This window comes from Otolemur garnettii, unplaced genomic scaffold, assembly GCF_000181295.1.
Source record: "Otolemur garnettii isolate 467f Iridium unplaced genomic scaffold, OtoGar3 scaffold00019, whole genome shotgun sequence".
Lineage (NCBI taxonomy): Eukaryota > Metazoa > Chordata > Mammalia > Primates > Galagidae > Otolemur > Otolemur garnettii.
In genome coordinates, this window is record NW_003852414.1 from 18,585,088 (window position 1) to 18,611,192 (window position 26,105).

General features: G+C 47.8%; 1 protein-coding gene across 3 annotated transcripts in view; it reads left to right on the forward strand.

Annotated features, from left to right (window-relative positions):
* The window catches only part of FRMD4A (FERM domain containing 4A), a 300,319-nt gene that overhangs the window by 261,757 nt on the left and 12,457 nt on the right, over positions 1–26,105 (forward strand). For all 3 annotated transcript variants that reach the window (XM_023511417.1, XM_023511418.1, XM_012803361.2), the window contains exons 15-20: positions 10,225–10,358; positions 14,701–14,823; positions 18,337–18,565; positions 20,756–20,812; positions 24,638–24,875; positions 25,669–25,836. In XM_023511417.1, the coding sequence (XP_023367185.1) occupies positions 10,225–10,358; positions 14,701–14,823; positions 18,337–18,565; positions 20,756–20,812; positions 24,638–24,875; positions 25,669–25,836 (949 nt within the window). The remainder of the gene's footprint in view (positions 1–10,224; positions 10,359–14,700; positions 14,824–18,336; positions 18,566–20,755; positions 20,813–24,637; positions 24,876–25,668; positions 25,837–26,105) is intronic.

Consider the following 26,105-nt stretch of genomic DNA (forward strand, 5'->3'; position numbering starts at 1 on the left):
CCCAGGCGGGTTTCTCAGGGCCTCAGCAGGTCTAGAATACTCTCCATCGTGTAGGAAGAAGCCAGTCTCACTGTCACAGGGCATGGGGTCCCGATGAAGCACCTTTCAAAACTGAGAGTTAGAGGATCTGGTTCCACTGCCTGTTTCTGTCCATCAGTCTGTCTGTCTGTCATTCAGCATCAAGAGGGGCAGAAGAGCTCTGGGGTCTCAGATCAGGCTGACTTTGGGGGGGTGCCATTCCCTGAAGAGTGAGGCCAGGAGAGAGCGAGGTGGCTGTGGTTTGGAAAAGGTTAGCAAAGTGCGACAGAGGAAAAGCCTGGTCAATCTGGGCGCCACGAGACCTTGCCTCTGAGTAAGGCAAATAAGGTGGAAAGCCTTTCCCCTACTCACCTTCTAGGCACCGTCACCGTGACGGCAGGCAGCACGACAGACAGACGAGGAAGAGGAGCTAGAAGTTGTCAGGCAGCTTCCTGGCTGGTGGTCCAGTGGTAGGAAGAAGGTTAAAGGGCCACAAAGAGGACAGATGTCCTTCCTGAATGGACAGGTGGCTTTACTGGGGAGACAGGGTGAAGTGTAGGGCAGGGGGCCCCTCGCCGTGCAGGCCCTGGCATCATGGTCACGTGGTCATGTGTTTCTGTAAAATCTGCAAGCATTAATACATTTTGTGTTGTTTTTCTTAAATAGAGCCACCAAAATTAGGTAAGCTTCAGGTCCCATAAAACCTGGCTTTGCCTCTGTGAGGTCACCCTAGGGTCCACTATACAACTCTCCCTGCCTCAGACTCCTCCAAAATATTTCACCCAAAAAGATGGGCCAAAGCCTTATTCTTTCTGAGGCTTAGGAGTTTGCGTTGAAGACTGTACTGGATATTGTCTTCTTATATCAAAAAAAAGGATATTCAGGCTGGGCACCCATAGCTCAGTGGTTAGGGCACCATCCACATGCACCAATTTAAAAAAAAAAAAGGATATTAAAAACCTAAGACCCCTCGAATTACAGCCAAGGTCAGAGCCAAAGCCTATAGCTGGGGTATCTTTTCAACATAATATGCAAGTTTCTTCTAACCCATGTGAAAATGGAGAACGTCGGGTCAGAGCCCTGGCCCCTTATCACTGGCAATCCAGTGACTCCAGCTTGGGGTCTTCATGCCCAGTGGCTCCCAGTCTTAGGCATGCATCACAGGGTCAAAGGGCATGATCAAACAAGGATTGCTGGGCCTCCGCCTGGAGTCTCTGATTCTGTGGGTCTGGGGAGGACCTGAGTCTCTGGGGAGAACCTGAGAATTTGCATCTAAAACAAGTTGACTTTCAGAGCCACTCTTCTTGCTAAAGAAGAGATCAAAGCTTGAGGTGGGTGGTGTATTGTTGAGGACCCAGGGGTCCCCACTTTGAGGCCTGTATCCTGGTCCCTCTGCACGGGCCCCCTCATATCAGGCAGCATCCAGGGGTACCAAGGCAGTGTCCCACTGGCAGCTATAGATGGGTCTATGGACAGGGGCCCCCAATCTCCCAAGACGAGACTAACATGTGCCTGTCAGACACCCAGGCATCGTGAAGACTGGAGAGCAATACATCTCTAGTCCTCCCCGTAGTTCATTAACGAGCAATCTGGTTGGCTAGATTATCAATTGATAATTGATGAATTATCAATTATCGTTGATAATTCAGCGATGGGGCCCCAGGCTAAGATGTTTAGGAGCTGACAGAAGCAGAAAGGGGCACTTGCAAGGTGACTCCGGCCATCAGTGTCTGTGCCTTCAGCCCTCTCTGCTGCTGCTTGGCTGAGCAAGAAGAAACGTGGGTGGAGAAGGCCCCATGACTAAGCCAGAGAGGGCGTCCAACTCTGCCCAGCCCTGCAAGTTGGAGCCTGAAACGCTTCCTTTAATGCCAAGGTCGAGGCCACTTGGGGATGCCCCACACCCACCTCCCATGACTTAGCAGACAGTTGAGACATCCCAGCAGTGACAAAGGGAATTTCTGTGCTCTGTAGATATTATTCCTTCCACTGAGACTGCCCCTCTCTTGTTCCTTGGGAAGGGGAAGCCTTCACCTGAGGAAAGCCCTGGGCCTCAGGAAAGGAGGGACTCACTCCACATCCCCCACCTTGGGGGGATCTAGCCCTAAGCCTGAAAAAATCAAGGCAATAGTCCACTCTCCCATCCCCTTCCTCTGTCCTTTCCGTCCTCTTGCCTAGACAGCGGGGACAGTCCCCGATGTCAAATGCTAAAGAAATGTCATTGATATCTATGAAAGGAGCCAGAAAGCCACACATACCAGTGCTTTGGGCCATTGGCTATCCAGATGACCTTCAAAAAGAAAAGGTCAAAATGGGTCAAAAGGCTTAGGACCAGGACACCCTGTGGCCTGCACGGTGACACATAGAACCGTCCCCAGCACATCCTTTAGACCTATACCTTCATGGAGACCCTTAGATACATCTTGTGCTCTGTCTGAGCTCGAGCTGTAAGCCTGTATTGGAATAAAAGGAACCGAGTTCTCTCTCCTGACACGGTCCTTGCTGCTGTGCAGATCCGAGGGAGGTTATGGGGCCCCTGTCCTAAACTTGTCTGTGCTGGGGCTCAGCAAATCTGCTGAGCGGCTGCGGGGGAATTCAGGACACATCTCCTTCACCGTGGCCCGCGACAGCCCAGCCGCGTCCTCCGTATTCGCAGCTGCCTCTCCCACTGCTTTTGTTCATAGGTGCTTCAGGTCACAATTTTCAGAAGGTTCAGATACAGTTTGAAAAGATAACCGTGAATTCAGGCCATTCGCTGAAGACACTTTCAGGGTTTAAAAAAAAAAAAAGAGAGAGAGAATCTGAAGTCCATTTTGTGGAAATTTCAGAGGGTTAGTTCCTCCTTTCCCTTCACCCATTACTTGAAATCCCAGAAAAGATTGGCAGCGAGAAAAAAACCAACAACAACAAAATGTACAACCGTGTGTGTCATTGTGGCTGAAGTTGCGAGGTCTTCTCATGGTTTGTCTGAAAGCGAGAGAGAGGCTAAGATTTGTTCTAAGCCTCGTTTCAGGGCTTTGCCATCACAGAACAATGGGTTTCAGTGGGAGTCAGGGGCCGAGGAGACGCTGTTTTTGCTCTCCTCTCCGGCTATTTAAAGAAAATAGCACAGACTGTTTAGGAAATATCCCACCTCCTGCAGGGTGGCGTGGCTTGTTGCAATAACCCTCTGAACAGGACTCGTTACTGTGCATCTTTTCTTGAAGGGAACGATGAGAGCACCATTGGCTTCTCCAGTGGAAGTATAGAGGCACAAACCACCCATTCTCTGCAAAACTAAGGACACGTTGTACTTTTAAATGGGAGATCTGTGCATGATTGATGAGGTGGCCATGGAGTCATCTTTGTGTGAGCAGGGTTGTGAAGAATCTGGTGCTGCATCTCTGGCTTAAAAGAAAGATAATAAAAATAAAATAAAACCTGCGGTCCGCCCTGGTGGCCTGGCTCTGACACTTTCCATACTGGGACAAAACGCACTGTGCCAAGCGCCACCTGGAACGGACCGTGTTTGTCTCAGCGGCTCGCACGCTCCCACTCTCTGAGTTCTAGCACTTCCTCCCATTGTTAGGAAGTTTATTAATAACTAACACAACAATGGGGTGCCAGCCATCTGACATCTGTCCGTACAGGGAGGAGCTCGGCTAGGCTTCTGCCAGCTTCATGCTGGTGGCTATATTCGGCTCAGGACGGCTGGCCCAGTGCTGGTGTGAATCACACAGGGTTTTTTGGTTTTCTCTCCGTCTCTTCTTTTGTGCCCTCCTCTATCCGCTTCCTCTGTCTCTCTCCCGCCTTTTAAAGGTCTCCTACCAGCAGCCTGGTGCCTCTCCGTTTAGGACTAATGACAAGCAGGATTCCAGGGGCCCTAATTTTGGTCATCACCCCTGCTCTGCCAAATGGGCACAGCCCAGCAGTCCTGGCCAAAGGAGGCAGGTCCTGCCAGGGTTTGTTTGTGCTGGACTGGGTGGCCAGCCAGGGCTGCGAAATCTCTCTCTGTGGAATGGATGTTTCTGGACTGGTTTGCGCAGGACTGGCCTGAGAGCAAATTGAGGAGGAGACAGGATGGTTATCCCTTTCTGTTCTTATTTTGGGAAAACAACTTACCATAGCCATTTACACGGCTCTGTTTACACCCTCAGGTGTTCCTAGTGAAGCAATGTTTGCCTACTAAAGAGATTCAGGACAGAAAGACAATGTGTAACGTAGGTGAAAAACTGTCCAGATGACATTTTAAATATCACTAATCACCTCTGGTGGGTACTTCTCTGTACCCAGTTAGAGCAGCCCTCTGTCCCGGTACCCCTGCCAATGGGGAACGTGGGACAGGGGCCACTGAAATTCACTCCATAAACCAGAGCTCAGTATTCCAGTAGAATAACAATCCCGGAACCAGAAGATCAACTCCCTCATTTGACAGTCTAACAAACAGAAACTGTAGGAGTTACCAACAGTGGTTTCAACTAAATTTTACTAAATATTACTGCATGCTGCTAATTTTTTTTAATTGACTGTTCGATTTTCTTTTCTCTCCTCCTCTCTCCCCCTTCTCTCCTTCCCTCTCTCTCTGTTCCTCCTCTCCCTCCTCCTCCCTCCTGCCTCCTCCCTTCCCCCCCTTCTTAATTTACATCTGTCCTCTTCACCAAGTGCCACTGAGCCATGGAACGTAGCCAGAAAGTAAGGCTATCCAGAGACTCCCAGCCACCATCAAAAGGTGCTTGCTTTCAAAGAGCTTTGGTTTCAGTACTCTCTGAAGTGAACTATTTTATTTCTAAAATTTCTAAGCCAGATGAAACGTTTTCCAGGCATGCATTTTTCATGTTAAAAAATCACGTTTCCTTCTCTGAGACGGCTCCCCAGAGGTGACACATTTATCCCGCAATCTGCAATGCGGCGTTATTTCCCATGGTCTCGTAGGACTTCTTTTATGTAAGGAATTCATCACTGAGGATTTGCAAAGGAAATAAATATCTTTTTATCACAAGGAAAAGTTCAAACCTTTTCCTCTTATTCCTGGAGTGTCTGCCAAAACTTTTCCCTATAGCTTTTACATCGCTGCCAGGAATATGCCCCTTCTTCATTTATTTACCTATTTTTTTTTCTTTCCTAAAAGCCTAAACAGACAGATTGTCATTTCCTTTCTTTGCTTCTGGGACAACAGATTTCTTTCTTCTTGGGATCATTGTTTGTTTCGAATTTTCCCCTCCTTCCAGAAGAGAAAATACCCTTCTGTCTTCTGAAATTGACGGCTGGTCGTTTCTGCTCTGTGTACAGACAGAGGAGCCTTGGCTGGTTCCTGACAGTGTCCCCCCTCAGCAGGGCTGAGTTGCCCACCAGCCTGGGGTCTTTTGAACAATTGAAGCAAATTCTCCACCAGCCGAGTGGGGAAGTCTTCCCCTTGGTGCGTTTGCCAGAAGACAGCCCCTGGTTACTGCCTTCCCTCCACATCTGGCCCCTCCACACCCAGCTGCCCACTGGCCTGGAGTCTGGAGTTCCCCGGCTAGAAAATGGAAAACCCGCAGTGACACAGGTGGCGTCTACAGGGTCTCCAACAACATCCGCAATGCCAGGAAGTTCCCTCAGAACTTTCCGAGCACCCCCTAAAAATGACTTTCTGACTTCACGTGAATCACTCGGCCTGTCTATCTTCTTTACGCTCGGGTCTTTTTTTCCTCCCACTGGCCAGATTATTAGGGACCTATTCCAACAAAATCCTTTGAGTTAAGATTGAAATGTGATTGTGAAATAGCCAGAAACAAAATACTATGTTTTCAACCCAATATCATTCAAATAGATATTTACTGAGCAACAAGCACTGGGGAGAAAGGTTTGTGCTAGAGAGCTGATCTGACACGGTGTTTTTTCCTGGAAGTGAATACCAGGGGGCCTTAACCTCCTTAGCAAAATGAAAACCCAAGGAGGGTGGTTAGCAAGTTAGCAGCAATCCAGGGGGTGGGTCCTGCCTTCCATGGCAGCCACAGCCTCTCTCCTAGGGGGCAGTCCTTTGCAGCCGGAGCGTGTCTGCTGTCTCTGTCTCTCCAAAGCCCTGAGCACATGGCAGGGGCTACAGGGACTCCTGTTGTTTCGCTGGCAGATCTGAAGAGCCCCTTGGTTCTCTCTGCTCCTTCCTCCACCTACCTTTTTGACCCATGCTATTACCCCGGGGAGAGCCTGGGCTCAGAAGGCAGATACGATTGCTCTCTGCGCCGCGTGGGCTGTGGCAACCCCGCTGTGACCATGACATAAAGTTCCTATCCTAGCGGAGTCTCCATTCCTGGGGAGAAAACAGACCCAACAGAGCTCAGGTGGAAGCTCGGGTCTGCCTCCCTTGCCCCCGTGACCTGTTCTGTGAACATGAGGATAACATTTCTGTGAGGAATAAATGAAGGGTGGCCTGGAGGGGGCTCCTGCTTTGGAGTTGTGTAGAAAAGTCATTCCTGATTTCTCCCTCGCTTGTGCCTTCTTCCCTTTCAGAGCCAACCTGCCATTCAGAGGGGCACTTGTAGAGGAAGTGGGGACCCAGGTCAGCATCACAGGGCAGTTTGGGCTCCTTCTCCCTTTGAGCTTCCACCTGTGGGATGTTCCTAAGTGCCTGTGTCACTTAGCCGCCTCCCCTCATGGTGGCCATGTTTGCTTTGTGCAGATGACGACCTACAGGCTCAGGTCACACCAGCTCTGTGAGAACTCGGAGAACCCTTGCCTGAGAACAGTAGATTTCTTGTAAAGCAATGGGACCCTCGTCTGAGTGCACTGTGACACAGGGGATAGGTTAATGTGGGGCTACTCTGGCTTGAGGAATGTGGCGCAGACACCACCAGACCCCCATCCTCATCTTCATTCACAGCTCCCCAAAGGTGTATCTGCAAACCCAGGGACTCAGGAAATGTACTTTGAAAATATTAGGTCCTGTATTGCTCCTTCTTAAAGGTGAGCTTTAGAGCTCAAGTCTTACACTGAATTGCACAGAGTTCTTCTCTTTGACCAATACCCCCTTGGTCAAAGCAAAAAAGAGGAGATACTTTGAATGATTTCTCTGTTTTTAATTCCACTAGGAGATGTGTGTGTTTGCATATATGCACACACTCGTGCGCTAGTGCTGAATCTACTCTAGGTTGAGGGTCTGCGTATTCCAGGTACACTGCTAAGTGCTATATGTTCATGCTTTATTTCATTTAGTCTTTACAGTGAACTAAGGAGGGCAGTATCTTGCCCAGCTTCTATCAAGTGCAAAGCTGCATAACCAGGTCAGGCTAGCTCAGCGACTTTGCAAGGATTTAACTTAGTGCCCAAGTACCATCTTCCTCTTCAAGTGACTCCCAGGCTCACACCAGGAAACAGAGCCAGCCGGCAGCAGTGGTGCCGAATATGGAGAGGGGCTCTGGACCCATCTAGCCTGCCAAGACTTTCTTGCCTGTCTAATGTGGCTTCGGTTTAAGCTAATTATTATAAATCATAATAATTGAGGAAGCATTAATGAGCCCTATACCTCAAGGTCAGTTCTTAATTAATCCCATAACTAGAAACCCAGTCGTGCTCTCAGAGTTTAATATTGTTGTGATTTTTGCCATTCTTGAACACAGCTAATTCTTAGATTTGACATAATAAATCATCGTTTCCTATCGAGAGGTTAGGTAAGGGTGAAAGGGAAAACAATGAATTTTTTTCACTTGAGCTAGAAATCCTTTAATCTTCTTGGACCTGAGTTCTCCCAGGCCTGTTTTTTAAATCTAAAGTCTGACTTCCTTGTAGTATTGTTTTACATTCTCATTAATTCTTTCAGTGATGAAATAGAGAGTATACCTCATCAAATTTTCTTGAGTCTTCAAAGATGATTGGTGTCTATTACTAAAGAGAATCAGGTTAAGATTCAAACTGAGTTGGCCATGTTGCCTTATAGACCAGTAAACCCAAGGTCATTGACTTAGGCAGGTAGAAAAACACAATAAAATACCATCTCAAAAAGGGGAAGCCACAATAACATTCAGCGAAGTGTTGCGTGGATATGACAGATTTAGTATATGTGAACCATGAGCACTGGAGTCTCCCATAAGGATCAAGTTTTCATTCAAGTTTGCTATTGAATTTGGAAGTCTGCAACTCAAGCATGTCAAAATCCAGGAAGCAGCTACAAGCATGATCCAAAGCTTGGAAGGTAGTTTCTATTAAGGAACTACTTAGAGACACCAGATTTACCAAGACGAGATGTACCTTAATTATAGCATCCAGGTTTATAACTGACCACTTTTACTTCTTCATTCAAACAAATATTTGTTAACTGCTGTGGAGGCGTAAGGATAGAATATTCTTACAGTGGTAAATATATTTTCTGTTTCAAGTTCAAATAGGGTGAGGGAAAGAACAAAGCCCAAGTGAGAATTAAAATGTATTTAAGGCATTAAGCGTTCTTGGCTTCTCTTGGTTACAAGAGCCTGGGTGCATGGTCAATGAGGGAAGATGGGGTTTCCTACTCTGAGATTTGAAATAAAAGAGTGGAATAGTATATTTATGGGGACAACTTGAGGATGATGGAACTGATGGATCCAAAGGCAGAGAAGTTCTCTCAAGCTTTATAATGCTGAGATGTTTTCTTCACCATGGAAGGAAACAGAACCATTGACTCTTGGAATTCCGACTGGATTATTCTCAAATCTCTGTTTGCTGAATCGTCCAAAAATTCAGTCGTTTCATATGGAAATATAATTCCTCCCCTCCAAAAAAAATCCTGCGGGGATTTTTATTGGAATCGCATTGACTTTAGTGTTTCATTCATGGAGAATGGATATCTTTACAACATCAAGCTTCTGATCCATGACCACGGGTAGGCCTCTATTTATGTGGGTCTTTAATTTTTCTCAGCGGAGTGTGATAATTTTCACGGTTGAGATCTTGCGCACCTTTGATTAGATTACTCACTCTCTCTCTCTCTCGGTGTTTGAGGTCATTTGTGGCACAGTGTGAGGCCCTTGAACACACACTCAATAACACTTGTCCACTTCTAAACACTTCTGCTCACCATGGGCTCGGAAGGAGAAGTGATAATCAGCTTTTCCTTTTCTAGGGAGTCAAGGCACCTTTTCTAACCCATCAAGGTAGAAAAACTATAATGGCGTCACTGCAGGAAACCTGTTTCAGATTCCAAACATTTCGGCCCAGACATTTTTCTTTTGGCGTATACTAAATTCCTCCAGTTGGCATTTCAGCTTATTTTCCTTTTGTTTGGTTTTGCTGTTTGAATCGTCATGCAGATCTTTTACCCAGGAAAGCATGTAAAAATATGTGTAATTTTTATTAGCAGGAGTTTGTTCACAATACAAGAGGAAGTTAAAAAAAGACAACAAAATTCTAATTTTATTTTTTAAAGCTGTGTGCTTAGAATAAAAGTTTAAAAGAAAATGTAAAGTAGTGGTTCTCTCTAGGTGACTAGTGTATGTACTATTTTTATACCTGTCCACGTTTTCGACATTTTTATGATAAGTATGCATTATCTTTGCACTAAGCATAAAATAAAAAAAAGAAGCATTCTTCAATGGACAAAAGAACATTAAAAATATATATTAAAATTACTGGCATGGCCCCTCCACGTTGTATAGTCTGTTAAAATTTGCTAGTGAGGCTGGGCACAGTGGATAGCACCAGTAATCCTAGTACTCTGGGAGGCCAAGGTAGGTAGATTGTTTGAGCTCAGGAGTTCGAGACCAGCCTGAACAAAAGTGAGACCCTGTCTCTACTGAAAAAATAGAAAAACTAGCCAGGCGTTATGGCAGACGCCTATAGTTCCAACTTCTTGGGAGGCTGAGGCAGGAGGATGGCTTGAGCCCAAGAGTTTGAGGTCACTGTGAGCTATGATGCCACAGCGCTCTACCCAGGGCAACAGAGTAAGACTGTCTCAAAAAAACCCCAAAAAACCAACAACCAAATGTGCTAATGAAATTAAAACAGGTATGTGAGCTGTTTTATCATAAGCTAATCAAGAAAGATAAACTTTTTTTCCAGGAGTGTCAATTTTCCTGCCAGTCCTTCCAACTAGCTATAAATTCCATGCAGTTCTGGGATTTGCTCTCTACACTTAGAGCTCTGAGCACCTGTTTTATTTCATACTCCCTGGATTCCCGAGATAAATCCCAGATCCACAGCGTGGGCTCCAGTTAAATTCATTAATGGTCCAGATGTGAGTCCCCTGTCAGCTGGCCTAGTAACCCCACTGTTTATTGACAGGTTCTCAGGAATCAGATAGCTCTCAGTCGGCCAAGAAGGACATGCTGGCTGCCTTGAGATCCAGGCAGGAAGCTCTGGAGGAGACGCTGCGGCAGAGGCTGGAGGAACTGAAGAAACTCTGTCTCCGGGAAGCTGTAAGCAGCTCATTTCCTGTGCTATGGCAATCTGGGTTGTCTGTGACGTCATTGATCATTACGGATTGAATCGGGTTGTCTATGATGTCATTGATCATTGCATATTGAATCTGGGTTGTCTGTGACGTCATTGATCATTACGGATTGAATCTGGGTTATCTGTGACATCATTGATCATTGCATATTGAATCTGGGTTGTCTGTGACATCATTGATCATTACATATTGAATCTGGGTTGTCTGTGACGTCATTGATCATTCCAGATTGAATCTGGGTTGTCTATGACATCATTGATCATTGCATATTGAATCTGGGTTGTCTATGACATCATTGATCATTCCGGATTGAATCTGGGTTGTCTGTGACATCATTGATCATTACATATTGAATCTGGGTGGTCTGTGACATCATTGATCATTACATATTGAATCTGGGTGGTCTGTGACATCATTGATCATTACTAGGGTGCCTAGACGTCCTGCTTTTGGCGGGACAGTCCCAATTTTTAACAATTTGTCAAGTGTCCCACGGCGTTTTAAAAAAGTCCCGATTTTTGGAAAGAATGCTCAAGCAGGCGGGAGAACAGTAAGGGAATATACGGTTTTTGGCTGTCATGTGGCTATTTCGCCAGGATATGTATTTTATATTATTTTTGTTAATTTTATAATGTTAAACTGTAATAATAACAAATAATCGTTGAGAAGTGATTATGGAGAACTGCTTATCAAAGTCTGCATTGTTGTCAGGCCCCGACTTGCACCTCCCCTGCCCCCCCCCTTTGTCAATGGTGTCCCGCTTTACGAATGTTAAAATCTGGTCACCTTAATTATTACGTATTGACAAGTGGCACAAGGTAGGGATAGTAAAGAGAGCCTGCCTGGGCGGGGAGCGACTCCTGAATCACAGATGTCAGAAGCCCCCACGCCCCGTGATGCTCCTTATCAAGGTTAGTGGACGCTGATGAGGCACCAGGACGGCCAGTTAAAGCTACTGCCGGCCGAATCCTACTAATCAATACGATCCCAAGTGACAGGTCCTAGCAACAGTCCCAACTCTCGTACCACAGTTTGTGAAGCATTTCCGCAGGCGCTAGCACCTCATTGAATAGGATAGCTTGCCACCTTTTCCCCACCGTTTGGGCCTGAGTTTATTGTTGTAGCTTTGGTTTCTCCTGAGCACGTTTCTGATTTGGCTTTGTACATGGTACTGAGGAGCATTGACAGTCCAGGATTTCACGGGATACACAATCGCCTTTAAACCTGTTGTTTCTTTAACCCTTTTATTGTTAAAAAGGAAATCTTAGCCCAGGGATAGTTCTAAATTTTCTGCAAAGGCGTGCCTCCTGGAGGCTGTGTATATGCTAATCTCATAGAGGCTGCTGCAGGCCACTGTCTGTATTTATGGAAATGTCCGTTTCCACCTTCTTTTGTTTATTCCTTGACTCTCTGTGAGCAGTGTTTGGAGATTTCTTTTTTTTAACGTGGCATACATTACTGTGTACGTGTGCGTGTATGGACACACACGTGTGTGTGGACTTGCACACGGGCAGAGAGGAAGGGAGCTTTCCCAGGAGAGACTGTACTCCCTGTGACATTGCAGAGATCCCTGTTGGTAAACAGGTCACAACGGGAGGTACGAAGCAGTTTTCAAACTAAGTCAAAGACTTGGTATTCCCCTCCCCCAAATAATGCCTTGCAGCAGAAAGAATGAAAGTAGGGGCCTTGGAGTGCGATCACATTACACTTCAACTTGGCTTAATTATGGTCTGGATTGATTTAAACCGGAGCCTGCTCAAAGCAGAACCACATTAGCACAAATCCACTGGAAATCTTAGGAAAGCCATTGGCCCGGCCAGGGAATGTGATACCGTTAATATTAGCAACGTTTTTTGTAAAGACTATGCTTGAAGGATTGGAAATATCTGAGTTTTGGTGTCTGCCTTTAATAATTTATAAAGCCTTGTTTTGTTTTTAATAAAGGAAACTTCGTCCCTGAACCTGGCAGGGAATCCACATTCGAAAATGTAAGGAACATGTCCGGGCAAGATGAGCGTTAGTTATGGAAGTCTCACGGTCCATCTGAAAAACAAAAGCAAAAGAAGGAAAGCCAAGCCCCTCATCATAGAATGTTGACACCAGAAACCAACTTAGGTGGAGGAAATGGCCCAATACGAAGTCAGGTGCAGACAGCGCCCGTAGTTCAGTGGGGAGGGCGCCAGCACGGGTTCAAACCCAGCCCATGCCTGCTAAATAACAATAACAACTGTAACAAAACAAAAATAGCCGGGCATTGTGGTGGGTGCCTGTAGTCCCAGTTACTTGGAAGGCTGAGGCAAAAGAATCACATAAGCCCAAGAGTTTGAGGTTGCTGTGAGCTATGATGCCCCAGCACTCCACCCAGGGCAACAGCTTAAGACTCTGCCTCAAAAAAAAAAAAGTCAGGTGCAAGTGACATCCCTGTGCTTGCCCAGTGACTCTTCCCACCTTGGTCTCTTGGCTCCCCTGCGGTAAATGGTGGGGAGTCCTCTTGCCAACCTTGTGCTGTTCACATATATTTCTCTGCTCAGTTCATAATCAAGAAGCTTTTTGCTGGGGAGGGAGCTGCCAGAATGAGGTAGAGTGCTCTGAGAATATAGAGAGGAACCAAGCCCAGCGCCCCAAGGACACTGGGTTTGATTCCTTCTTGGCCATGCAGCTCTAGTTACATACAAGATCAGATTCAGTATCTGCAAAGTCAAGACCTCGACTCAAATTCCTTCATAAGGCTGGGGGAAAAAATCAGCCTCATTTTTTCAGATACTTACGTAAAACCACAAACAGTTTGGAGTGATAAATCTATGAGAATGTTAACAACTTTCCCTTCCTTTTTATAACTTTTTAGTTATAAAATAATAAAGTCCTGACAATATAAAGCCCTGAATAGGTTGTTTGAGTGATACACAGGCATTTAGGGAAGCCTATTTAAAAAAAAAGTTGCCAAATAAACACATAGTTACTTGGAGACATTTGAACCCACATTTTAAAAAAAAAAAAAAAAAGAAAGAAAAAGCTAAGGAAGAAAATTGCAGGCATTTCATACTCAAATAGTTGGCCATTGTCCTCTGAAATGCTTGCATTAAGGAAGAAAAAGTCCATGGGGTCGTTTCCCAGTGATTGGAGGACAGAAGGGAAGAGGCCAGGAGAGTAGGTGTGTGGGGTGTGTGTGTGTGTGTGTGGTGCACCAGCACACTCAGCTCGTGGCAGTTGGGGAGGAGGGATCAGTCACTCCCCGTAATTTGGGTTTTCCTGCCTGCTGGGCACTCAGGACTGAGCTGCAACAACAAGAGCTCTCTGTGTGGCCGATGGATGTTCCCAGGGCGAGACTTCTGACCTCTCCCTTGTCAGAATGAACCCCTGAGTCTTTGTGCAGCATCTGCATTGATTTGAGGTTGGGAATCCAGAACTGTGTCCCCCAGACTTTCCTGGTATCTGGAAGCGACTTCTTACAGTTGCTGCCTGGCCTTCCCGATGAGGATTGGCAGCTAACTCAAACCTGACCTTGATTCAGATATAACACCTTCCTGGAGAACCTAATTCTCTAAATCCCAAATCCTGCCCTAGATCCTCAGTTTATTGCCTAGGATCTCAATATATCCTTGTACCCACAATAATTGGATTTCTTGAGCCCAAAATACATGTACAACAAATCTGTTTAGTAGCTGCATCAGTCTGAATGATATTTTCAGTTGCCTACTAAAACTCTCGTTTGTATATAGTTCAGTGTCTATGAATTGCAGTCCCTTCCTTTAGTGACTGGCCAGAGTAGAGTAATTTGTTTAGAATTCTAAATTATGCATTAATGCACTGTCCCGGGATTTTCCATATAGATACAGCATCGCTTAAGAATGCATTTGAGGGAGATTTTAAAGTCAGATCTTTGAGAGGGAATGTTCAGTGCAGTGGGACAAGCACAGGGTTTGGAGCTGAAGAGACACAAGAATTCTTGTGCATGGAGTCACCTCCCCGGTCACAGGGTAGGCACACAGGAAAAACACCTGTCAGATTCACAAATGAGTGAGTAAATTTCAAGTTTTAATGAAAGCCAAGGGCGATTTTATTGGCAGGTGTTTACTTTGGAAAAAACTTTGGAAGCACATCTCTCCTGTAAAGAAAGGACTACTCGGAAACATTTTTAGAGAAATGAGGTTTCATCCCATGAACTCTTACGGAGGCCTAGTGCTTGATTTTCTGATCTAGGTCCTGGGTCTGTGCCGTGAAGAACGGGTGTGCACATGCGTGTGCGCTGCAGGAGGCCAGCGCACGTTGCACTCTACCTACACCTCAGTGCTCTCTCCCACATGCAGGAGCTCACCGGCAAACTGCCAGTTGAATATCCCTTGGATCCGGGGGAGGAACCACCCATTGTTCGGAGGAGAATAGGCACAGCCTTCAAGCTGGATGAACAGAAGATCCTGCCCAAAGGAGAGGTGTGTCCTTGCTTGATGTTGTTGGGCTCTCTCTCGCTGTCCTTACTTGTCCCATTGTCAGGCCTTCCAGGTTCTCTGTACCAATGTCTTCATTTCTGCCCCAGGCTGGTATTTTCCCTTTGGCCTTTCTTTGAGTGAGCTGGATAGCTGGTTGGGGTTCTCTTGGTCAGATTAGTTTGCTTGCACGAGCAGCCGCTTGGATTGCTGTTGAAGTTACTCCTCTGACCCCACAGGCCCCACAAAAGTGGCTCAGTGGAGTTCTAGGGGGACACTCCAATAGCACTCGTGTATATCTGTCTTTTTAATGGCCTCCCAGCCCTGGATCCTTCAGAACCAAGACTAATGCCTGGTCTTTGGAAGAAAACAACCCCAGACAAGAGAAAACTCAGGCCATGGGTGTAGGTACGAGGGTCCCCTTGGCTGGGGAAGGACGTGTAGGCTCCTGCCCTCTGTGGTCAGGACTCCAGAGCCTGCTCAAACCCCCACAAGGGCCCGAGCAAGATACCTGGGCCATCCTGGCCTCGCCTGCCTGTGTTTGCAGGAGCTGAACTGAACTCTGGTGGGGTTAGGGCTGGAGAGTTCAGACTATGGGGTGAGGAGGGCAAAAAAAAAACAAAAAAAAAAACAATTAAAAGCTTGAGTCCCTGGCTGGCTAATAAGTATCCAGCCTCAGCCAAGAGAAAGTAAAGGCCAGGTATACCTGCAGGCCTTGAGGTCATGGCCAGGAGGTGTCTTCCCATATTTCCTCGGAATACAGTTACTGATTAACATCCCCCTGAGCAGAGGGCTTACCAGGGCAGGACTCAAAGCCAATAGAAAAGTGAGTACTGTGCACTCTTAATCTTTTAAGGGAGAGATCAGGAGAAACTGATGTTCTCACAGAACACCTTCGGTAGGGCTAGCTCGCAGGTGAATTCAGAGGGGGCCCCAGGTGCCCCGGGGCCAATCTAAGCCTTACAGGAATCTCCTGAGATCTGCAGTGGCGGGACTTTGGAACACTGGTGGACACACCACCATGCTTCATCAGAATTAAAGCTCAGTCAGGCAGGTATCTTCTATAAAAGGAAGCTCATGCCCCTTCCTTCTCTGGGTTATCGCTAGGATTAAACGAGCTAGCATATGGAAACATAGAACTCGGTGCTTGGCACCTGCTTGGCGCTCACCGATGTTAGTTGCTTGCAGAGGAGGTGAAATGTCTGAGGACACCGAGGCAGCTGCAGGTGGGGTGAGGGAGGGCAGGACTGAGAGTCTAGCATGGGCAGATGTTTTCAAACCCAGAGGATCATCCGGCTGCCCTAGGAACTTTAGCTCCCCTTGCTGGGGCAGACACCTGGCACTCGCACTTTAAAAAGTAACCCCACTTTTAGTGAGTGCCCCCCTCCCCAGCACCTCATTGGTCTTCCCAGAACCCAGTGTATCTCGCACTTCAGCAAAGCATGATTTTACCTCCTGGGAATTCCACATGCAGCCACATAGCCTCACCTATCCCAGCACTTACCTTTCCTAAGTTCTTAAAAAGGAGTCAGCATGGAGCAGCTGCAATTCCACGGGGTCCCTCAGGAAGGGAGAGATGGCCCGGGCTGCTTCCTTGCCCTGGAAACACACCTGCTCCCCTGTTCACGCACAGCCAGCCCTTTGCACAGATGGGGTGTGCAGCCATTTACTTGTCTTAAACAGTGAGAATTTGGCCTGGGTTTCCCACTTAACTCTGAGTCACTGTCCGGGGTCAGGGCTGTCGTAACAGCCCCAAAACAGCTGCTCGGTGGAGCTGACTCACAGAACGCTCTTTGTCCCTTGGCGACTCGCTGTTTCCAGACCCCGGGCAGGCGTCCATTTCCATGTCCCTCTGCCTCTGAGAGAACAAACGCGGCCAGCCTGGGAAGGACGAGGAAGGAAGGAGTTTATCATCCCCTAACTAGTTCTGTTTAACCTTCACCGCGCCGCCTCCTGCTCCTGGCTCCTGCTTCCTTCGGGCTTAACATGCCCAACAGTAAATGAAAACAGGCTGACAACTTGTCCCGGGTGGAGTTGTGCCCTGGGCCACAGTGGGAAGCTGTGCTGATCTCAGCAGACACAGGGCCCTGGCCCGGGACCGCTTCTTGTCACATGTTAGTGTGACTGTGGCTCTCCTCAGGCTGAGATCTGGGGTCCCCTGGCCTTGCTCGCTGGCATTTGGAGTTGTGGGGTACACTAGGTGTGGTCCTAGGCTGTACCGCCTGCTGGCCCTGAACTAGGGAGATGGCAGTGTACAGCCCCTTCTGCTCAGAGTCTCAACCCTAAAGGCTGGCCTTCCGGGATGGCTTTGATGGGAGGGATCTCACTAGGGAAGGGAGGAAATAGACAAGTGGACAAGCTGATACTTTGTGGAGGGGAGTCTGTGTTCACCGCCACATCCTCACTCACGCAGGCGCAGGCTGGTGCACACCTACAGGGGAGAGTGTGCTCAGCAGGGAGCGGCTGCCTGGGATGTCCCCCTCCTTCTGACACTTTCTGGCAGCCACAGCCTCATTCTTCCCAGGCTCCAGGCTCTGAGGAGCAGCTCTGAGGAGCCATTCGATCATCTGCGTGTCTTAGCCAAAGGGAGGTGTGGAGATGGGAGGGGGCTGCACGAGAAGGAGGGAACGCTTGTCCAGGGAGCCATCATGCTCATGGAGGGCCCAGGTGGAGCCCGAGCAGGGCATCTGTGGACGGGCAGGTGTGAGAAGGACAGGTGGGGCTTGCAAAAAGAGCTTCTGGAAGACATGGGGATGGGGACGTGTCCCAACATGAGGGACACAACTTGTGAGTCAGGACACTTGGGGTAGGTGTATGTGTGTGGGCTCCCTGGCAGCAAATCCAGAGGGAGGAATGACAGAAAGTTCCTCTAGGACAGTGGTCTCAACCTTCCTAATGCCTCCCAGTGCCACGGCCCTTTAATACAGTTCCTCATGTTGCGGTGACTCCAACCATAAAATTATTTTCGTTGCTACTTCATAGCTGTAATTTTGCTACTGTTAGGAATCGTAATGTAAATATCTGATATGCAGGATGTATTTTCATTGTTACAAAGGGGTCGTGACCCCCAGGTTGAGAACCGCTGCTCTAAGATAAGGCCCTGGCCTATGCCCAGAGTGGAAAGGAAGTGGTAACCAATGGGCTCTCACTGTCCACGAAGGCTTCAGTTTGTCTTCAGAAACAAAGCCAGGTGACCCCTACACCTAGGGCATGAGAGCTGCTGCTCAGTGATGGTGCCAGGATATGGACGACCCTTGTCTCCAGAAAGTAACTGGAGCCGAGGGTCTTGACAGTGGCTGTGTCCACGGTCTGCAGCAGGCAGAGATCTTAGGAGTGGGGCTGCTGTCCTACTGCGTGGGGTCAGGCAGGGCCGGGGTTAGACACTGGGACTGCTGACCTCCTTTGTGTGTGTGTCACCGGAGGAGCCAGCCTCGCTGTGGGGAGGGGTGGGAGTGGGGAGGATGGATGTCCCCAGCTTAGCACCCCCAGTCATGTGAGCTGTGGCCCTCCCTCCCACAGGAAGCCGAGCTGGAGCGCCTGGAACGGGAGTTTGCCATTCAGTCCCAGATTACCGAGGCTGCCCGCCGCCTCGCCAGTGACCCCAATGTCAGCAAAAAACTGAAGAAACAAAGGAAAACCTCTTATCTGAATGCACTGAAGAAGCTGCAGGAGATTGAAAATGCAATCAACGAGAACCGCATCAAGTCCGGGAAGAAACCCACCCAGAGGGCCTCGTTGATCATAGACGGTCAGTGTCTGCCGACTGCCCGTGCCCCACTCCCTCCCCGGGGCCTCAGGGAACAAGACGCCAGGTCCCATGAGTGGTCCCAAAGCCCAGTCCCAGCGTGACCTAAGCAGCTCTTCAACCACCCTATGCCTTAATTTGTCATCTGATACCACATGAGAGTAACCACGTACACGCAAATCCCCAGCAGAAAGGGACTGTGCAAATGTTCTCACTATGGAGTGTCTCCCCGGGGACACTGCGGGGAGGAGACAGCACTCTGAGCCCTCCCCATGAGCTGAGCCAGGTGACAGGGCTAGCCCAGGGCCAGCCCAGACTGCTGCCCTCAGGGACCTGACTGTCCCGACCTAAGTGTGAAAGGAGAAGAGGTTCCTGGGGTACACAACAGTAGTGACCCACCTCCTTTTCCTCCTGGAGCAGCTCTGCAGCCCAGCAGCCTCCCCTCCCCCACCAACCCTCAGTCTTCCTCTATTCCCAAGGGCCTCCTATCTCAATAGCTGAGGCTTAGGAGGTGTGGACCATCCCCATCTCAATGTCCAGAGCCCTGAGCCCTGGTCAAGAGTTAAAAGCTTGATTGATTGTATTTGGTAATCTTTAGAGGGAAAATACCCCCAAATCCACCAATAGGCATCAAGTCCCCCAGGCTGTTAGAATCTTTTTTCTCTAAGTCAACAAATTCTTGAAAATATATGTCAAGTACTCTTTCCTAGAATAGCCATGTCTAAAATAGGTTAGTTTTTCTGTAGGAAGACAGAAGGCAGAATGGTGATCACCAGGACAGGGGGAGGGGTTGGGAAGTGATTGCTTAATGGACGCAAGGCTTCAGTCTAGCAAGCTGGAACTGTTACCCAGACAGAAGATGACCGTGGTGCTGGTTGTATAACACTGTGAGTGGACCTGCAGTGGACCTGCATGCTTTAAGATAGTTAAAATGGTCAAGTTGATGTCATGTCTATTTTACCACAAATATATATACTGGGGTGCCAGAAAAATACATTTGTATACGCATTACAAGAGATGTTATCTATGTGTTATATAGTATGTACTCGGATCACCTCCTGTCATTATAGAAGTCAGTATTCATCTTTTGTTACTGGTATTATATTGAGTATTACAATTTCAATACAGCTCTTCCTTTTGTTAAAATGTGTATACATTTTTCGGCACCCTTGTATATCTGCAACCTAAATGCATTGACGTACTAGGGAAGCAGAGTTGTGCTGGAGATTCCCAGATGCCAGAGCCAAGGTTCTCGGTCCAACGAGGAATAGGGATAAAGCGAATCCTGAGAGAATTTCAAAAACTTTTTTGCTCTAGGAAATTTGGAATAACCATCTTTCCCTGTTTCGCCCTGTTATCCTTTCCCCCTTCTCACTAACTGAGCCCCACTGGGCAGCCCCTCTCTTAGACCCCACCTGAGATTCCATCTGGGAAACAGTCTCCCGACTCTGTGCAAACATCCAAGGGCCCATTTAAACTAGAGGCGTGGCTAAGGTTCTTACTGGTTCCTTAGCACGTTATTTCAAGAGATAAAACACTAAACTTGGATTCTGAGGGCTTGAAGCAACCTCCACACAAACCACCCTTCCCTCCCTGCGCCTCAGTTTCCCCAGCAGTGAAACAGGAAGGATCGTTTAATGTCTCCTCCTTGGGCGTGTTCTGTTTAATTGAATGATGTCTATAAAAACAAGCTTTGGAGAGCCGGAGTCTGTAGTTAGCACACTTGTTTTCTCTACTAATGGCTTATGAAGTTTATTGAGAAGCCATTTATCACCAAAGGAGCAAAGCAGAGTTCCCTCCCCTAGTTTCGCGTTTGTCGAATAAACAGCAGCTGGCTTCCTTTGGTTTCGTTGGTACATGCCCTGAGTCTGTACTGGGACAATGAGGTGGCCTGACCAGGCTGGGGCAGCCTTTATGTGGGATATTAAGCCAGGCCCCACTGCAGGAGCTCATGAAACAAGAACACAGAAACACAAAGACTGGGGCGCACGGTGACACCGGGCAGGCGGGGAGGGTGAGCTAATGACCCCACCACAGGGGCTGTCAAAAGAAATGCCCGACAGCATTTTTATTGTATCTCATGGGCTCTTTTTGATTAGAAAGAGAAGCATAGGAGGGAGTGGTGAGCACACAATTTGGGCTTTGTTGAAGGAATGTGCTAAGCTCATGGGCATTTGCCTTTTGTCTCCTCAGATGGAAATATTGCCAGTGAAGACAGCTCCCTCTCAGACGCCCTTGTTCTTGAGGATGGTAGGTGATCCACTTTCTGTTGAAGGGCTTGGAGCTCAGGTGAAACAGGGCTGACTCTGAATGTGGTCTGGGGACTGCAGGTCCAAGAGGCAGCCGGGTTCCCTGCAGGCTCCCTCACTTCCCAGGGTTCACCCATCTGGTAGGGAGTGGGTAGGCGCGCCATAAACAGGTGGTTACTAGAATTTTAGTGGCCCAGAGCTGTAAGGTTCAAGGTTCTATCCAGTGAGTGGGGCTTTACTTTTTGAGTAGCCAAGACCACGTTTTTAACTAGATGGAGAATTCTAAACACCATACATCGTTTCCTTTTGAGGATACATAATATCTGGTAGAAAGGGGTAGAGACTGATTGGATTACAAATCAATGATTAAAACCCACGAGGAGAGTCTGGATGTAGTAGGAAGGGCGGAAACAAACCCTCCATAGCTTCCTGAGACAATAGTGAAAATAAGAGGACACGGCCCTGTAGACACCTAGTCAGACCTTGAAAAATGTCTTTTTATTCCACATTGGGGTCTTTTTTAAAAAAATCAAGATGGGAATGTATTGGTTTATGTAATATGAAACTATAAGGGACAGACAATACGGATAGAGGAATCTTGATTCAGGGGCTCAAACTCAGTCACCAGGACATGTCCCCTGATGCTACTTTCTTAGTGCTGGCTCTCCCCTGGGTAGATTCTCCTTCCTGGTGGCCCCCAACATTTCGAGCTTGGTTCCATAGCTCTAGATCCAGCAGGAAAGGAGAATATACTTATTTCTCATCAGCTCAAGCAGAAGCATCCAGGAGCATTGTACAGGTCATTGGCTCTGGCAGGGTCGGGGGCTCATCCTAGAATTTATCGTCGTGACTGTGGCATGGAAGGCTCTGAAGGGCCAGTATCATCTCTTAGGTCCACACCCAGAGTAGAAAGGTTAACACCGAACAGTAGAAACATGGGGAATCTGGTAGCAGAAGGGAGCTTAGAGGGTAGGAAACAAAGTAACAACAAATTTCTACTGCTCATCCGCTTGCCTGTGGAATTGACACCATGTTAAGATGGCTTAAATTCTTCCCGGAACGCTCTTCTCCAAAGCCCTTTACACAACCGAGTTCCCCTGAGTCTTCCCCTGGCGGTATCATATTCCAAATACTTGTGGTTATCATGTCTTCCCGACCTTTCCCATTCAAGGCAGGCAAATGTCTCTTCACTAGCACTTACCGATCACGAGTTACCTCATCATAATTACCATTTTGCGAGTGTGACTTTTTGTAGCTTTAATTTTCCCACTTCCACTTTCTGTAACCTCATGCCACACTTTGTTTCAACTGCAGGTGGATTTCTCTTTTTTTATACCAAAATATTGCAGGGGGTGGTGGTGGTGGTTTACAAATGTTTTGGGTTACATGTGTTGATTTTGTTGCCCTTGAGTCGGGATTATGAGTGTGCCTGTCTCCCAGACAGTGTTCACTAGACCTGTTAGGGAGGTTTTTGACCTTCTCCCTCCTCTCCCCAACCTCCTGCTTGATTTCCACTGATTTTTACTTCCCTCTGTGCATGCACGTGTGCTCATACATCAGTTCCAGTTAGTGAGTACAGATGTTTGTGTTTCCATTCTTGAGATGCTTCACTTAGGAGAATGGTCTCCAGTTCCATCCAGATCATTGCAGAAGGTATTCATCTTTTTTTGAAATGGCTGAGTAGTACTCCATAGTATACATTGGATTTTTAAAACCTGGTAGTTCCCAGAATAGTTTCTTAGAAAATTCCTTGAAAAGCAGAACTGATTCCCTGCAGCTGCCACCATCACCATACATAGGTGAAATAAGAATTCCAACCACAGAACCATCTCTGAGAATGTTCCTGTGTGTATTAAACCAAAGCACCAAGAGAGAAGAGCATTAATTACCTGGAAATTTATTAAGTGGCAGTTAATTTTTTTGCCCTGTAGGGAAACCTCAGGCAGGCAGTGAGAAGTGCCTGTTCAGATGGAGAACATAAAAGGTCTACCCTAGTTATGGTAATAATCATAATTGCAGTAATAATAATTATTGGTCTTGATGTGGGGGAAAGCCTGGCGGGTGATTTACAGACTTGTCTTGGCCCTGCTGTTAGAAATCAGATTGTAATATTTTTATCATCTGCTTCATTCCTTGGGTGGGGCAGGCCTGGGGGCTACAGGGAGGCTTACTTAGAATATCAGAGATCCTAGGCCAGTCTCTCCAGTGGAGGGAACAAGAACAATCTAGTGAGATTCGTTTGTCATAGAGAAGTTGCCAGGGCAGTAGATGATGTCGTTATCTGATTTTGAGGCATCAATGGTGACTCAAGGTTCCTCCCCCTGTTCCAGACCCCTGGACATCTTAAGAGGCCTTATCACCTCCCTTTGCACCCCACGCTTCCATCACAGGCTCCTTCTTTCCAGACTCTTCTTCCACTGATTTGAGAGGGCAGAGGAGGAATGGCAGCATAGTGGATGGGCATGGCTGGGTGGAGAATCCAGCTGTGAAGGGCATGGTAGCTGCCAATGGATCTAGGGGCAAGTGAAAGGCAGTTGAGGGGTTGGAGGTTTGTTTTTGTGTGATTCTGCTCTCCAGCTCCCACCCCCGGCATTCCCTGAGAAAGCAGAAGTGCTCCCTCCTCCATCTTATTGCCAACCAACCCTGTCCCGATGTCTTCCCAGGGACCCCACAACTCTAGCGCCTTCTCCCTGCCTTTCTCTCTCTCTCTCTTTTTTTTTTTTTTTTTTTGCAGTTTTCGGCTGGGGCTGGGTTTGATCCCGCCACCTCTGGCATATGGGACCAGCGCCCTATTCCTTTGAGCTACAGGCGCCGCCTCCTTTCTCATTTTTTAATACTGTCAGGCGAATAGTTCTAAAACAGGACTTTTTCACCCTGATGCATCCTTATTTAAGAAGTTGCAAACCCAGACCCCCACGGGCTGGGCTCCCTCTCATCACGGCACACACACAGGGTCTGCTATACTGACTGGAGCCCTCCTCTCACCCCCTGCTCAAATTCTCTCCTTCCTACTCCCCTCTACCTGTTCAAGGGCAGCCCTTCCCACAGCCCCTCCTAGGCTAACTGAATTCACTGTCTCCACAAGGCCTCTATCACCCTGATGATCATCACTCCCCTGAAAGCAGAGAATAATTTAGTAGCACTTAATCTTCGTGGCCCATCTCTTTCCCAGAGAATTTAAGGCAGTTTCAAAATTAAAATACATGTATACAGGAACCAAAGAGAATATAGATAGCTCTGGGAAAAAAGCAGAGAGTAGCTACCCAGACCCGCCCAGCAGATAATTACCCTGGACAGATTGTTTTCATTCATTTCTTTTTCCAGCCAGGACTTACAGAGCACCTACTGTGTGTGAGCTGCCATTCATGGCACTGAGGACACAGTAATGAACAAAACAGGCAAAATTTTGGGGGGCTCAGACTGCCCCAAAGCAAATCAGATGCCTAGTGTCTATTGAAAGAAAACTTACAATATGGTAATAACTATATTTTGCTGTTTGGTGTAGTAACATGATCATTTGTTGATGGTATTTCATAAAATTCAGACTTCATTCCATCTGTGTCTAATCAGAAGTGACAGAAGGTCTCTTCACATGCAATTAATTCTGGGGGCAGCTGACATTTGGTTTGCTCAGGGCTGGCCTGACTGGTCTCAACCTGTCTTGGCAGCTGGGGAAGAGTCCTGGGGTTCTTCATTACATGGGTGAAGGAAAGGTGTAGATTTGGCTGTGTGGCCCCGAGGGGCCAGGTGAGGTGCAGGTGGGTGGGGTGTCTTGGTCTTGTGGAAAGGGTGATCATTCTCAGTCTCTCTCTCTCTCTTTGTGCAGAAGACTCTCAGGTTACCAGCACAATATCCCCCTTACATTCTCCTCACAAGGGACTCCCTCCTCGGCCACCATCGCACAACAGGCCACCTCCTCCCCAGTCCCTGGAGGGCCTCAGGCAGATGCACTATCACCGTAGCGACTATGACAAGTCCCCCATAAAGCCCAAGATGTGGAGTGAGTCCTCCTTGGATGAGCCCTATGAGAAGGTCAAGAAACGTTCCTCCCACAGCCATTCCAGGTGAGTTGGGGCTTGAATGAAACCAAATGAGGCCACTGTCCACACTCTGAAAGAATCAAAGTGTGGGGACAAAATCCAGCACCACGTGGTTCCTCCTCCTCCTGGGTTTGCCTTCCTTGGTGCTGTGCCCACGGCGCCCCCTGCTGCTGATGCTGCTGAGGTGCAGCTTGGTCATTCAAGTGGAAATCGGAGTTTTGGCTCACCATCAAGGTGATGGCAGATGGCTTTAATGTTGCTAAATTCCACAGGAATTAATTAGGAAATCTTAGGCAGCAGTATTCCAAAATGTCAAGTGAGAGTCCGCTCTAAGGAATCCCCAAAGGGTTCAGAACCTTAAACCATCACCCAGCAGAATTCTGGAGCCAAACAGCTGTGATGGGAACTGGGTATTATCAGCTCATTGCTGGGCTGACATTGTAGAAAAGGTTTTGGGGGAAGGAATTTTGGGTCCAGTTCTTTGCTTTTCTCATTTCTTTTCATTAAACCCAGTAAAGCTTCAAGTAAGTGAGCTAAGAGGTAAATATTTGTCACCTGGAAAACAGAAACTGTGAGGCAAAGGGATTTAGGGGACAGTCACTCTGCCATTACAAAGCAGGTTAATGAGGGTCTTACCGCCTATCATCTGGGGTGGGGGAGGTCCAGGGACCAGGACCCCACACAATAGAGATGTGCAGGAGTGAGGTGGGAGTCCCGGGGGAGCTTTCCCCACACCCAGATCTGTGTCCCACGCTGGCCAGCCCCTTGGAGGTGCCATCTGTCCAGCAGTGACAACACGGCTTCCTTGGGTTCACAGCAGCCACAAGCGCTTCCCCAGCACGGGCAGCTGCGCAGAAGCAGGAGGGGGAAGCAACTCCTTGCAGAACAGCCCCATCCACAGCCTCCCTCACTGGAACTCCCAGTCCAGCATGCCGTCCACACCAGACCTGCGGGTCCGGAGTCCCCACTATGTCCATTCCACAAGGTGAGTCCAGGCTCTCTGGCCATCTCCCTCCTCAGACCGGACCTTCCTTTTTATAAATGTAGGCATTGCTGGCCCCAAACTGGCCCACATGACAGGTGAGCTAGAGACAGACTTGAACCTAAGATCAGTGAAGCTGAATTTTTAAAACACTGAGTTGACATCAGTCAGCCCCATTAGCCAAGAGACCCATGACAGCCCACTGCCCACATCCTGGGGGCACTTGGAGTCAGCCAAGATTCCCCAGGCTCCTGGGGACAGTCAGCATGGAA